The sequence below is a fragment of the Orycteropus afer genome, unplaced genomic scaffold (genome assembly GCF_000298275.1).
Source record: "Orycteropus afer afer isolate SDZICR_OR568_19922 unplaced genomic scaffold, OryAfe1.0 scaffold00087, whole genome shotgun sequence".
NCBI lineage: Eukaryota > Metazoa > Chordata > Mammalia > Tubulidentata > Orycteropodidae > Orycteropus > Orycteropus afer.
The window spans coordinates 6,852,967-6,868,716 of NW_006921674.1; the positions used below are offsets into that span (position 1 = coordinate 6,852,967).

At 34.6% G+C, this 15,750-nt stretch overlaps 1 protein-coding gene across 1 annotated transcript in view; it reads right to left on the reverse strand.

Annotated features, from left to right (window-relative positions):
* The window catches only part of USP45 (ubiquitin specific peptidase 45), a 111,319-nt gene that overhangs the window by 34,591 nt on the left and 60,978 nt on the right, over positions 1-15,750 (reverse strand). The window contains exons 9-13 of the mRNA XM_042781139.1: positions 13,730-13,817; positions 4,829-4,910; positions 2,859-2,950; positions 1,396-1,452; positions 906-1,049 (exon numbers count right to left, since the gene is read on the reverse strand). Of these exons, the coding sequence (XP_042637073.1) occupies positions 906-1,049; positions 1,396-1,452; positions 2,859-2,950; positions 4,829-4,910; positions 13,730-13,817 (463 nt within the window). The remainder of the gene's footprint in view (positions 1-905; positions 1,050-1,395; positions 1,453-2,858; positions 2,951-4,828; positions 4,911-13,729; positions 13,818-15,750) is intronic.

Below are 15,750 nucleotides of genomic sequence, written 5' to 3' on the forward strand. Positions count from 1 at the left end.
CTGGCGGTTCAAACCCACCAGCCACTCCTCAGAAGGAAGATGGGGCAATCTACTTCTGTAGTGATACTGCCTCGGAAACCCAAGGAGGGGTCGGTCGCTATGAGTCAGGTATGACTCGACGGCACACAACAACAACAACATGGAAACATATTTTTTAATGAAGTATAAATTTACTGGGATTTATTTAGATTTATGTGGGATAATTCAACAGCAAAGTATGTCCCTAGTGAAATATAACATATCTAGACAATGATCATCAATAACTAGTAACATCAAGAAAAGAGAGATATCAAACATTACTTCCTTCATAGAAGCATACAGCACCACTTATTAATTAATTAAACCTGAATCTAATTAGGCCTTTAGCCCTAACTGCCTTAGAGAGAAACCTAACAACACTATGGGAATGCAGTAACAATGTGAATTACTACTGAATGTGGGAATATGGGGAATCTGTAGATTAAAAAAGACTAAGAAAACACTGTAATTGATTGCAATCTATGGATCATTTTTAGATCCTAAATTCAAACTTCAAAAACAAAGACCAAAAAACTTCTTAGTTTTTTGACAACTGCAGATATTTAAATAATGATTTGATGTTTGGTGCTATTAAGAAGTTATTAATGTTTTTAGGTGTGATAATGGTGCCATGGTTATATATTTTTAAGAGTATTTGTCTTTTAAAGATACACATTAAAGTATATTTTGGGATTTGTTTCAAAATAATCTAGGATGGGGGGTGGGGGAGTGTGGAATATAGACAGCAATAAATTGGTAATTACAAAGCTAAGTAATGGTACTGAAGAGTTTATATACAATTTTCTCTACTTTTGTGTATGTTTTAAATTTTCCTTAACAAAAAAGTTATTTTAAAAAAGATGTGTAACATATGCACATAATCTTACTTTATCTTTAGATGAAGAATGCTTCTTGGTGGTTTTGGATTGATGAGTATTTTCTACAGTAACAGTGCCACTGTACTGACCACGATCTATCTCCTGTGAGCTTCTGCATTTATTCATTCTTCCCAAGAGTACAGGCTTTGAAACCTATATAGATGTCACATACATAACACAAAAACTTCTTTAGCAAATATATTCTGGATATCATCTACTTTTAAAAGTTTCTAATTCACTTAAAATTTTTAAAAAGTTAATTTCCTTAGCATTAACTCTCAAAATATAAAATGTAGGATGTAATTTTCTTGAGAATAAGAAATATGTTTTACTTTACACATACACAGACAAACCCCAATTATTAAACACACAAATTTAATTATTATATATAAAATAATAATAAGCCTCAGATATCTGGTAATACTCAACAAATGTCTATACAAATAAATGTATGAATGCTCTTTACAAAAAGCCTCATTATTAGCTTTTTTCTCCTTACCCGTTCTTCTATAATAGGAAGTGAAATATCAATGAAAGGATCTTTCACCATGGAGATCTTAAAAGAAAGTAGATTGAGCATGACAGTTAGAATCCTACTATACACAATATAGTTTTCTAAATTCTTAAAGAAATCAAACTCCCCAGGCAACTTATAATTTTAAGTTTAAAAAATGCTCCTGAAATAATAATTTATTTGAGCAAAGCAAAAAATAGTTAATAAAAACAAGATATTTCCAAACTTTAATGAATGCAACCCAGTTTAATTTTACAATGTCATCAGTATGCTTCATCTGTAATATTGGAATTAACTTCAAAATAAACTACATTTAGTTAAACTAACTGACTAAAGATACTAAGCATATTTTTAGTAAAATTAGTATAGTAACATAAATATGAAATGTTAAGAAAAAGCTATGAGAAAAAGCAGACAGCGTGACTGTTTTGTAGATTCCTTATAATAATTCCATTTTAAAAGATACTCTCCAGCTCATGGGGGAGAAATTAACTTCTATCTAAAATACTGTACAAATGTAAATAATGTTATGTTGATACACTTTGTGCTTCAATGGGACAGGCTAGCAGAAGACAGTCATAATCCTGCTTTTATAAACTAGCAAAAATAGAAAAGTACTCCTTGATCTGGGACAGAGTAATGAACATAAAGATTTTCTTTTATCAAGATCTGGTAAAAGTTAAATCTATCACATTGTAAGCCATATACTTTCAGAAATGCAACACTTTCTATATCAAGGAAACTGATACCTGTAAAAATTTAAATGTGCTTTACGCTGTTGTTAAAGCACAAATGGCATTCAGAATAAAAACTAAATTCAAAAATAAGTCAACAGCAACAAAAAACTTCAACAAGTCATACCAAAAAACCAAACTCACTGCCCGTGATTTGGATCTGACTCATAGCGACCCCTCCTTGGGTTTCTGAGGCAGTATCACTATGGAAGTAGAGTGCCCAATCTTCCTTCCAAGGAGTGGCCAGTGGGTTTGAACCTCCAGCCTTCTGGTTAGCAGTCAAATGCCTTATGTAAACTTTAAATCAAATGAGATAGAATCACCCAAAGTTAAGTTAATATTTATTTCTATTGGAATGACATCATAAGGTACTGCAATGTAACATAGTTCCTCTCTTCATAGAAGTTTATCTATCAGTTTTACCCAAATGTGTAGCTAATACATTTGAGCACATTAAGATAAATACACCTCTCAAGTTTATAGAGAGTAAAAGTAAAGTAACATATATAAATACATCTACTGAAAAAACAAAATTATAAATCATATTTATTTTCTATGACTGAAAGGTCTATTTTAAAAAGACTCTCAAAAACTATCATGTAGTCACCTATCACAAATAAAAAAAAAAAATGACTGATGAGTGTATGTGAAAGAAAACAATGAATCCAATGTGTGTAATCTATTCCATGTTGAAGTGAATTTCATAGTACCTACATTTGCACATTCTTCACACATGACTGTGCTAGTTAATTCACCAATAAATATCCGATCTACGAAGTTCATTTTCACACCTTCTTTTCCATATGCTGTAAAAATAATACTTTTCAATACAAAAAACATGCCAGCCATCACATCAATCTAACAATACAACATGTTATTGTCTGTTTCTTCAAAAGTATCATGTATAAGATAGATGTCTCATATCACATTTAATAATATATCTTATTATATAATGTTTCTTTTTCCTCTCAACTTTTGTAAAGAAAATATGACTATCAACTACAGTAAACCAAACCCACTGCCATCAAGTTGATTCTGACTCATAGCAACCCGCACTGGGTTTCTGAGACGGTAATCTTTATGGAAGTAGGTTGTCCAGTATTCCTTCCATGGAGTGGCTGGTGGGTTTGAACCACCAACCTATTGGTTAACAGTCAAATACCTTAAGCACGGCACCACCAGAGCTCCTTATCAACTACAGTAGGCATCAAGAAATAATAAACTGTTCTTATAATTAAGAGGTAAAATAAGTAGAGCAATAACCATTATTCATACCAAATTTCAACTGCTCCCATTAAACTTTTAAGCCTCTGAATCATACATAGAGGAGATGGAGGAACGGGAAAGGAGATTAAGCTTTTAGAGCCACATATGCAAGATCATGGCTATGGAAACAACAGTAGCAAAAGACCAGGAAATACAGCAGTGTAAGGAGCTCTGGTGGCACAGTGCTTAAGGCATTTGACTGCTAACCAAAAGGGTGGTGGTTCAAACCCACTAGCCACTCCTCAGAAGGAAGGTTGGCACTCTATTTCCATAGTGATACTGCCTCAGAAACCCAAGGAGGGGTGTCACTATAAGTACGCTCTGACTCGATGGCAGTGAGTTTCTTTCTTTTTCTTTTTTTTTAGGGGGGGATTAAGGAATTAAAATGGCAATTAATAATTCAGTTATTAATATAATATTTATTTGGAAAGTATGGTAAATTAAGATGCTTCATTAAGAAAAACCGTGCAAGGGCTTTCAAGCGGAAAGATTATAAACTTGCAAAGAGAGGAAAGAAGAACTGGACTGTTGTTCTAAACATACACTAGATGGCACTCTCTCAACACAAAAGACCCAAGAGTTTATTCGCACATTTATGTTTTTAAATATCTTCAACTCTTTTAACTGTAATAAAGTTTTGGAATGCACAATCACAAGTATATTTGTTTATAAATTATACACAGGCTGTAGATACACTACAAAACTACAAAAAAAATACGAAAAAGACAATAATAAATATTTTAAACTGTCTGAAAAAAATTACTTCATACAACTATTAATAGTTCGTATCTCAAGGCAGAATATATGCTTAGGGCATAGTATATCATTAGTAAATCACACGGGATATAAAGTCACATTTCAATCTTGATAACTATAAATAATCAGCTTTGATGAGATAATAGTTTTCATCTCATAATTTGGCTGAAGAGCTAACACTAAGAGTAAGCCAACTGTACACATATTTGACTTCTTAGTGTTTTCTTCAATAAATAATTTCTTTGCAAGAATCTATGAAGCATGTAAGTATTTTATCTAGTTAAAGCTAGATAATATCCATAAATCCACTTAACCAAGCACATGTTAACCCCAAAATGACACAGTATGATGAAAGTGAATTCCCAAGCGAGGCTGCTACTTTCAATCTCTTTGGGCTCTGGACCTTTCAAGTCTCCCTTAGGAGGTTTTGCTTAAGGGTATCAGTGTTGTTTTGTGTATCTGATATTAGTTTTATTAATAAGAATTCATATGGTTTCATCCTAATATTTTCTATGTCCCACTAGAGTACCTTGCAGATACTGGAGTTAAGTATATCCTCCTTTCAAGGCTACTAATTTAGAGAATCAGATCTCATAATGCTCAGTTTTCTTTTCTCTCAACAAAGAACTTTTAATATTTTCTTCAACAGTGAGCTAACATACCTTTGACTTTTTTTCTCGTTTCATCATCAGCAGTTTTAGTAGTTGGATTGTTAAATGCTTTTAGAATGCTGGCTTGTATTCTCTGTAAAACAGTTAATAAGAATTTCATAAAATACTCTATACTAGAAGGTATTCCTCACTGCAACACTCTGTGTTCATGTGGCTAGAATTTGGTGTAACAACAGTCTGTTAACTTATATTTCATGTTTATAATTAAAAAAAGAAAACTTTTACATAGCAAAGTACAATGTGGATCTCAGTTCCTAGTCTTAAAATAAAATGACTGAATTAAAAATTTTTTAAAAAGTCATTTCCTTACATAAAACTTTCACACTGAAACAGAACTATATATTCTAAGAATAAAGATTTATCTAAGATAATCATCTTTTATACAAATTGGGCCCCTGAATGAATTTACTCTTTTCTAATTCACATTGTAACAGTGAGATTCAGAGTTAATTATCCTTCAAAAGAAAGAATTTTCAGCAAAGTCTTAATCACAGGTTTGAAATTCATGAAACCACTTTCTGAACTAGACTTCCTTATGTGAAAATGAAACATAATTCCGTGTTAAAAAATTATAAGGTAAAAAAAGAAACTCTTAATCCAAACTGCACACATTTCAGAGGATAATGAAAGCACTATATATCACAATCTGAGATATTTTCCAGTGTTCAGAAGAGAATTCACAGCCTTAAATATTTAAATCAATTGAAAAGAATAAAAAAAGGGATTAAAATGTCAACTCAAAAATTTGGAAAAAGAACATCAAAACTGAAGACAAAATAAGGAAAAAAATTAATGAAGATGAAAGCAGATATAAACCCAATGGAGCACTGTTCTACTCTGATACACATCGGGTTGCCATGAGTTACAATCAACTTAAAAGGAAATGGACTTAACAGCAATTCTGAAGATTCATCTAACAGGGTGTTAATAAATTCCATTCTCAAATTGCAGTTTTCCCATTTGTGAAATGGGAATAAGTTTTTTCTGAGAATTAAAGGAAATAAATCACACACACACACACACACAAAAGCAGGTATAATGGAATTTCTCAGGGGAAACAAGTAAATAAATCCACTAACTAACATTAATCAAGATACAGAAGGAAAGCGTAACATCCACCTGTGAGATAAGAAAAACGACCCACAAAATTAGAGAAATTTTAAATCATCATGAATGACCACTTTGCTCAACAATTATGTAATTAAATTTGAAAACTTTGAAAAAATAGCTCATTTTCTATGAAAATATCATTCTCAAAACTAACCCTAGAAGAGATATAAAACCTGCCAACTTTTATGGGGAAAAAAAAAAAATCAAACCAAACCAAACTCGCTGCCGTTGAGTCGGATCCGGATCTGACTCCTAGCAACCTCTCCTTGGGTTTCCAGATGGTATCGCTACAGAAGTAGATTGCCCAACCTTCCTTTCAAGGAGTGGCTGGTGGGTTTGAACCGCCAGCCTTCTGGTTAGCAGTCATATGCCTCAGGCACTACGCCACCAGAGCTCCAAGTTAAATATCACTCCTCAAAAAAAAAGCTCCAAGCCCTTAAGGTACAACTATTGGTCCCTCCCCATCTGGAGCAAAGAAGAGTGAAGAAAATCAAGGATGCAAGGAAACAATCAGTGCAAAGGACTAAGAGTCCACGAGAACCCCAGCCTCTACAATCCTGAGACCAGAACTAGATGGTACCCAGACACCACCGCTGACCACTCTGAAAGTATTCATAATAGGAGGTCCTGGATAGAGTGAGGAAAAAATGAGAACAAAACTCAAAATAATAATAAAAAGACAAGGCTTTTACAGGCCTTAGAGAGACTGGGGGAGCCCCAGAGACTGAACTCATCCCCAGGGCTCAACATTCAGCCAAACAACAGACAGACCTGTAAGGTGAGCAGTAAACATATTCCTTAACAACAATCACTCACATGAGATCAAATAGAAGCAGCAAATGGAGGAAGTGGGAAAGAGTGCTGTTACATCATGGGGATTGCAATCAATGTCACAAAACAAAATGTGTATGAACTGTTGAATGAAAAACCAATTTGCTCTGTAAACTTTCACCCAAATCACAATGAAAAGTTAAAAAAAAAAAAAACCTCCAAGCCCTACTAGAAAAATGCTACCAAGTCTGTATTCCAGGGCATAGAAAAAAGGAAATTTTCAAATTACTTTCCTGAAGCATAATATTGGAACCCAAAGTTGGCAAAAAGTGCAACATCATATACTAATATCACTTATGAAAAAATTCTAAATAAAATATGAGCAAACAGAATACAGCAACATGTTAAAAGAATAATATATCATGGCTTTTATTCCAAGAATGAAGAAATGGTGCAATATTTTTTGTTTGTTTGTTTCACTGCTTAGGAAATCTATTAATATAAACCATCATATCAATAGTTCTAAAAAGAAACAAAATTACAAGATCTGATCTACTAATACTACCTATTAGGTCACTATTATTATTTACCATTGTATTACAACTCCAGTATTTTGACAAAAAAAAATAAATATTGGAGGTAAAAACAAAATTATAAAGGAGGTAAAATTACTGGCAGATGATATGACTGTTTACCTGGAAAAGTTAAAGGAACCAACTGAAATATGAAAACTACTACAAATACTAAGAGAATTCATTACTGGGGTATATTCAAATAATGAAGTCACTAACCTTCACATACACAAAGAAAGATCAGTTAGAAAGTATAATGAAAGAAAATACATTTATAATATCAACTAAAATATCGAGGAATAAACTTAAGAAATGTGTAAGATCTAAATAAGGAAAAATTTTAAAAAGCACACTACTTCTAATTTAGCCCCTAGTACCTGGTTTCCCTTACAGCTCTGCCAGCTGCACTGACTTTAACAAGCCTGGCCCAAAGCACATTGGTTATCTTGCCCAGGGGCCTTCCCAAATTGTAAACTCATGGTAAGCCAAAGCCAGACTACGTTCCAAAGACCATCTTAGCTTATCTTTTTTTGAGAGCGTTCATCCATCCAATAATGGCTGTAGGTCTATGTTTGCTACCCAGTTCTGCAAAATTGAACAATGTATGGCTTAAGCATCCATAGATGGCTCTCAAAACTATTTTTAAAAAATAGAATTATTTCTGTAAAAATCAAAATAGTGGTTACCAGTGATAAAGGAAGAGGAAGAAATGTTTAGAGGGGAAACAGGTAGCTTCTCAGGTACTAATAACATATGATTTGTTAACCTAAAAATGGGAAGACTGTTAATGGTAAATGACTTTTCTTTTCATCATATTTCAAGCTGTATGTATATTTGTATACATTCTTCTGTATGTATTTAAGTTAGATAATAAGTTATTAACTCCTTCAATAATTGTGAAACCAAGTTTCATTTATTAACTGGCCTATGACCAGCACATTATATTTCCTAGAACTGCTCACTATACTGTTCAAGTGTTATTTTGAGAATGCAAGATTCAAAACACTTACTTATTTACAAAGTAGGGTTTAAGAATAAACATAAAACAATTCATACCATACCAAACTGTCCTTAAATATAAGTGAAGGAACTCAAAACAATAAAATGATTCCCAGAAACTATTAAATACTGAAATAATTTCCCATTCAGATTCAATAAATTTGAAATGTTGTAATTTAGACATGTCCTAAATTAAAGTTTACTTTCATACTTTGGAAAAAAATAATTGACTGAACTAAAAGGAGCACATTAGAATGGTGTAAATTCCATATAGGAAAAATATATAATAGACTTAAAAGGAAAATGTCAACAATTATCAAATGTTCACCTGTAAATATTTAATGTAAGTGTAAATGGTCTCTCTCGCAACTAAAGATAAAAGACCTGTAACTCAACATTAAAAAAAAAAAACAAAAAAAACCTCACTGTCATCAAGTCGATTCAACTCATAGTGACCCCTCCTTGGGTTTCCAAGGTGGTATCTCTACGGAAGTGGACTGCCCAATCCTCCTTCCAAGGAGTGACTAGTGAGTTTGAACTGCCACCATTCTGGTTAGCAGTCAAATGCCTTAGGCACTATGCCACCAGAGCTCCTGTAATTCAGCATGTTGTTGTTGTTGTTATGTGCCATCGAGTCGGCCCCGACTCATAGCGACCCCTCCTTGGGTTTCCGAGGCAGTTATCACTACGGAAGTAGGATTGCCCAACCTTCCTTCCGAGGAGTGGCTGGTGGGTTTGAACCACCAGCCTTCTGGTTAGCAGTCAAGTGCTTTAGCCACTATGCTACCAGAGCTCCTGTAATTCAGCATAGAAGTCTCTAATTTTATTCTAGGAGCTCTGGTGGCGTAATGGATAAGGCATTTGGATGATAACCAGAGGCTGGTGGTTCAAACTCACTAGCTGCTCCACAGGAGGAAGATGAGGTAATCTACTTCCATAAAGATTTACAGCTTCCATAAAGATTTACAGTTGAGTTGGAATCGACTTGATGGCAGCGGATTTGGCTTTTTATTTTTGGTTTTAATTTTATTCTACAATTTGAATTTTTTACTCAAACATGATTTTCAATATGATTTAATGACCTGTTATTGTATTCTGAATGTAAGTTTTGATAAAACACTCTAAAAAGGGGTGAAAAATGATATTATTTGAATTATTAACTTTTAAACTATTAGACTTTTGCTGTTCTATTGTATCCTATGCCACAAATTTATATTCTTTGGCTCTAAACTGTGAAAAAAGTTAATCAATAGATAATTTATCACGTTGAATAACATAAATGAGTTTAGTTCCACATGCAACCCTTCATTGTTAAGAGCTGTGCTATAACCCATTTTGGTTAAAACAAAAAAAAAGGTAAGACATTGGTCAGGACTTGCTAACAAGTACAACACACTCATTAATCAATAAGCAGCATCAAGGTTCAATTATTTCAATTTTTCATATTAATCTTTCAAAAACAAGAGTGCAAATAATGTGTAGTTTAAATTAGCATAGATTCTCTGTCTTTAAAATTATGTAATATATTAAATATATTAAGGTGATATTATTTCATTGAGATTGTTAGAAATTAGGAGGAAAAAAACAGAAGCACATATTTAAGTAGGTTGAAAAGATTACTTACGATTAACTTCCTATAATAAATTCAATTTTACTTAAATTTTGCACATAAAAAAATTAACAATTACTATACAAATGGTCCCTTTGGCACTGCATTCAGCAAGAAGTATATTCCTCAGGTTTATATTCATAAGAAAAGGACTTTAACAAAACAAAATAAAAGGAGGTCAGTAATTTTTAATCATTACTAAAAGATTCTGGTGGCAGACATTATGCTGTGGCCTTTCTTCAGTCAAAAACACATGGCAGTGACACGCTACAACAACAGCACGATTAACAGCTGTGGAGTTCCCAGGCCAGACAATGCAGTTCAATGGGCACTCACTACAACTGACCGCCATGACTGTCCTTGCTTACAACACTGAATAGATCCATTTGACATTTTAATTTTGTCATACCATCTAAAGCCCTTCAAAACGGAGGAAGGAAGATAAGCCCTATCAAAACCAACATTTCCTGCTGCACTGCCTGAGTTTTTAAGATACTCGGCATCTTAATGCACTGTTATGACAAAAAGAGTAATTTAATTGCAACAAAGATTGTCATCAAGTGATAAGTAGGGGGAAAAAATAATAGGGATAGATTGTATTGTTTTATTTGTTATATCTACAGAGGAAAACAATACATAGAGGTAATATTTGACTTCAGTTTATAATACCTGACCACTATTTGGTAAACATATTCCTACAAATCACGAGGAAGATCTTATAGCCAAAAAAATCTTACTCTATCTGTAGACCTTGTTGTTGTTGTTATATGCCATCGAGTCGGCAAGAGCATCATATTGCATTTACTATTCATTTATTGTCAGAAAGACAATACAATATTTCACCACCTTGTGTTCATCCTCTGTAATAAGAATATACCATAGTTAAGGGAGCTCTGTAGTGTAGTGCCTAAGGCACCTGACTGCTAACCAGACGGCTGGCGGTTCAAACCCAACAGTCTCTCTTCGGAAGGAAGGTTGGACAATCTACTTCCGTAGTGATACCACCTCGGAAACCCAAGGAGGGGTCGCTATGAGTCGGGTCCCCCTCAACGGCACATAACAATAACACCACCACCATAGTTAAACTTAGAGGGCAATAAATTTAAGGGAGGAAAAACTCAGAAAAGAAGGGTACGAATGGTTGCACAACTCAAAGAATGTAATCCATGTCACTAAGGAGCTCTGGTAGCATAGTGTCTAAGGCACTTGACTGCTAAGCAGAAGGCTGACGGTTCAAACCCACCAGCCACTCCTCGGAAGGAAGATGGGGCAATCTACTTCCATAGTGATACTGCCTCGGAAACTCAAGGAGGGATCGCTATGACTCGGGTCCAACTCGACGGGCACATAGCAACAACAACAAATGGTATATGTATAAGCTGTTGAATTGCTGTAAGTTTTTCTGTGTATATTCTCAACAACAACAAAATAAAAATTATATATACCATAGTTATTGAATCAGATTTAATACTTTCACAAAAAGTAGAATAATTACGGTTAAATATTAAGTAGCAAGTTAAAAAAAAAAGTAACATTTATACTGGTAATTGCTGACAAGCATTAAAACTAAACTTTAATCAGCAGTATATAAAGTTAGAAAGACCATTAGTTTGAGAAGCAGAAAGACTTGAATTTGAATCTTCACTCTCAGTTTCTATTTCTCTAAGAAAATGTCATCAAATATTAACTCAGGGGAATTATACTAATGTCTCTAAAATCTAGCTAATTATAAATCTCTTAACTGATTTAACAAAATATAGATAAAATATAGTGCAGTATTACTCCATTAATCTATCAGTTTATTCAAACCACAGCATAAAATCCTTGCAACTAACAACAGCAACACAATATATTAAAAATAATTGCAAATTCCTGAGAAACTAGCTCATATAACTTATTTAAAAGACTGCATACATTGCTTTCTTCCCAATTCAAATTTTCAAAAGATGTTGTTCATACAGGTTAAGCACAGACAACTCTTTTAACCATTCACAGAGTACCTACCATGTGAAGGCACATAGGATACAGAGATATTACACAGAACCATTCCTCAAGGAGATCACAGACTATGAGAAGTGACAGGCAACAATAAAAATCTAAATAGAATGTGGTAAGGTCAATAATCAAAATATATATAATTAGAGAGGTCATAGGAAGGGAGTGGCTCCTCTAAAAGTTGACTCTAATTTGAAAGTCAATAAATAGCCAGTTCAGGAATGAGACTGAAATATATACACTATTTGGTAGCAGCAGGGAGTGATTAACTTAAAATAATTTAAGAAAGTATCAGAAATCTAACTCTTCCTTCATTGGAAATTGGCCATTAATAAGAGGAAAGAGACAATGCAATCTTACAATTCAAACCAAATATGATTAAAGAAAATAAAAAGAGGAGCGTCCACCCTACCTAGTTAACACCTACCCCAAGCATATGAGCTCTTGGTAGCATAGTGCCTAAAGCACTTGACTGCTAACCAGAAGGCTGGCAGTTCAAACCTACCAGCCACTCCTCAGAAGGAAGGTTGGGCAATCTACTTCCGTAGTGATACTGCCGCGGAAACCCAAGGAGGGGTCGCTATGAGTTGAGTCCGACTCCAGGGCACATAACAACAGCAACTTATAATTTAAGAAGAGTATTCACACTTTGAATGGAAAACAGATTTTTACCTATCATGTCAATTATGATTGACAGTGGCTGCATACAGTGCTACACTAAGAATGATTCTGAGGCTGAATCCAGACTCAGCAGGACTATTATGAACATGGCACTCAATGTGTGAAGGGAAAAAAATGGAGGATTTGTACTGTGTATTTCACATCTTTAGTATCTTGCATTTTCTCTGGAAAATCTTATCTTATTCGCACAGGAGTTCCCAAAAGAGTTTAATTTAATTTAATATGAAAGTCAACAAAAGCCAATCAATTAAGGGCTAAGACTGTTTAAAAAAAAAAAAAAAACTGTTTGGGAAATCTATCCAGTCCACAGGGAGCTCTGGTGGTGTAGTGCCTAAGGCATTTGCCTGCTAACCAGAAGGCTGGCAGTTCAAGCCCACTAGCCACTCCTCAGAAAGAAGGTTGGGCAATCTACTTCCATAGTGATACTGCCTCGGAAACCCAAGGAGGGGATGCTATGAATTGGATCTGACTTCACAGCAGTGGTTGTGTTGTTTGTGTATCCAGTTCACAAATGTTTATTTCTGAAAATTGTTCCCTGACCCCTGATTGGACCCTAATACAACATGGGATAATAAAGTTTCTCTCTCCTGGGAGCATATAATTGGAATTCACAGTCAGTCAGTTCAGTTTTTGTACAGAAGTAACTGCAGCATGCAAACTTAAGCCAATTTGAATGGATTTCTGTTATTTGCAGCCAAAGGAGCAACAGTGGTCATGTGGTACCATTCAAACAGACAAGCAGAAAAACTACTCAGTCTGCAGAGAAATGAATAAAGAAAATTTATAGAACCAGAGAAACAAAGGAAATAAAGGCACATTTTATGGATTTCTGACAACCTCCCTATCTCTTTCTTAGACTGACCTATACCTCACTACACTTGGATTCTTAGATTCCTTTATCCTTTACTTAAAACAGTTTGAATTTATTTCTGTTATTTGTAGCCAAAGGGTATTGACTTATTAAAAAAAGAAAAGTGATAATAAAATTATGAAAGGGTGATTCTTTCTTATGCTAGAAAAGGAAGAATAAATTAGAGTTTTTAAAAAATCAAATCCATTTCCCAACTATACTTTGAAGTTATAACAGAAATTTAATCCTATCGTTCTGTACCCTCTTATTAAAGAAAGTATGCGATAAACATAAGGAAACTTGACCTTTGTTTCTTCTATCCTTACTGTATCCAGCAGATAATGAAGAAGCTCCTGACTGTCCTGCTGTTGGAAACCTTTAAATCGAGGGGCTCTATGATTTAAAAACAAGAAAGAAGAAAAAGAATAATTATTTCATGATTTATCAGCAATATGTTACTATTATTTAAAATCACTCTGAAATAAAATATATTCAAAAATTCCATTTACAACTTTATCCCCTTAGAAAGACAAAGTGTGATTACTATTCCAAATAAGATGAGATCACAAGTATACAATGAGAGCAGTACAGCGAACATTTATTAAGCCAACTACTCAAGCAACCATGGGATGTACTCTTAGCTCTACCTTATACATGAGGGCTTGAGAGATTATTTAAATAATCTGTAAGGTCACACGGTTAGCACAAAACAAAACAAAACAAAAGCAGTATTTAAACTTAAGCCACTGTGCTCTATTATCTTCCTACATTAAATAACCAAAAGAGAGACAAGTGATGAATCGCCACAAGACTATAAATTAATCTCTATGAATACATTCCTTTTAAGAAATCAACAATTAAATTTCTTGTGTATTAATTAAACAAAAAAATCAAGCGTTGTTCATGGAGGTATCAACACAGTAAATATTTAGTTGATTTCAGTAACTTTGAAAAGTGGTACTTTCTGCAATAAACTCTAAAGCTATAATGAGCAATTTTACCTTAAATGCAAAATAAATAAATCCCCATCTCACACCATGCACAAAAATAAATTCTACAAAGATTAAAGACTTAAAAGTGAAAAGCAAAACTGAAAATCTTTTGGAACCTCATCCACTGCTGGTGGGAATGTAAAATGGTGCCACCGATGTGGGAAACACTTAGCAGTTCCTCAAAAAGTTGAACATAGTGAACTGCTGTATGAACAGTGAATTTACTCTGTAAATCTTCACCCAAATCCTAATTAAAAAAAAAAAAAAAAAAAGAAGAGAAAAAAGTTGAACATAAAACTACCATCTGACTTATCTGTAAGAAAGTCCAGGTAAATAGTAGAATTGACAAGGGACAAGGTTGTGGTGACTGCTTGGCTACAGCCAGCTACCCAGAGGGAGCACGTAATTGGACTTGTGTGCTCAGGACCATGGTCGCAGGGGGGATCAAGCTCAATTGGCATAGCATACCACACAAAAACACTGTTCCACGACCTACTTTGTTGTTGATGTTGTTGTTATTTGCCCTCGAGTCGGCCCCGACTCATAGCGACCCCTCCTTGGGTTTCCAAGGCAGTATCTCTACGGAAGTAGGATGGCCCAACCTTCCGAGGAGTGGCTGGTGGGTTTGAACCACCAGCCTTCTGGTTAGCAGTCAAGTGCCTTAGGCACTATGCTACCAGAGCTCCCACAACCTACTTTAGTGAGTAGCAACTGGGATCTTAAAAGCTTGCAAGTGGCCATCTAGATGCAATGATGCGTCTCTCCTCGTCCACAGCAAAGAAGTATAGAGAAAACCAAAGGCGCATGGAAACAATTAGTCCAAGGGACTAGTAGACTATGCAATCTTCAACCTATATGCCCATTAGACTAGAAGAAATAGATGGTGCCCAGCTACCACTGTCAACCACTTGGAAGAAGATCTGTGTAGGAGATACTAGATAGAGTGAGAGAGTAACAAGGAAAAATCTCAAAATCATAAAAAATAAAATAAATTAAAAAGGGTAAACCTGACAGAGCTTGGTGAAACCCCTCAGACTATGGGCCCTAGCAGCCTTTCAGGTCTGCAACTGAACTCACTTCTATGGCTTCCAGCCAAATAAAAGACAGGCATATGGGCTGAACATTTACATTAGCTAGATACATTCCTTGAAGAGCTCAAACATGGAAGAACAGAAAGGCAGTGTATACACAGGGAGACAGACAGCTTGAAGGGCAGGAGTGCTTGGGAGGGAAGGACACAGGGAAGAGGTAACTATGGGGAGGAAGTAGGAAGAAAGCTGTTACACTGTGGGAATTTGTAGTCAAAGTCATGAGACAAAATGTGCAATGAACTG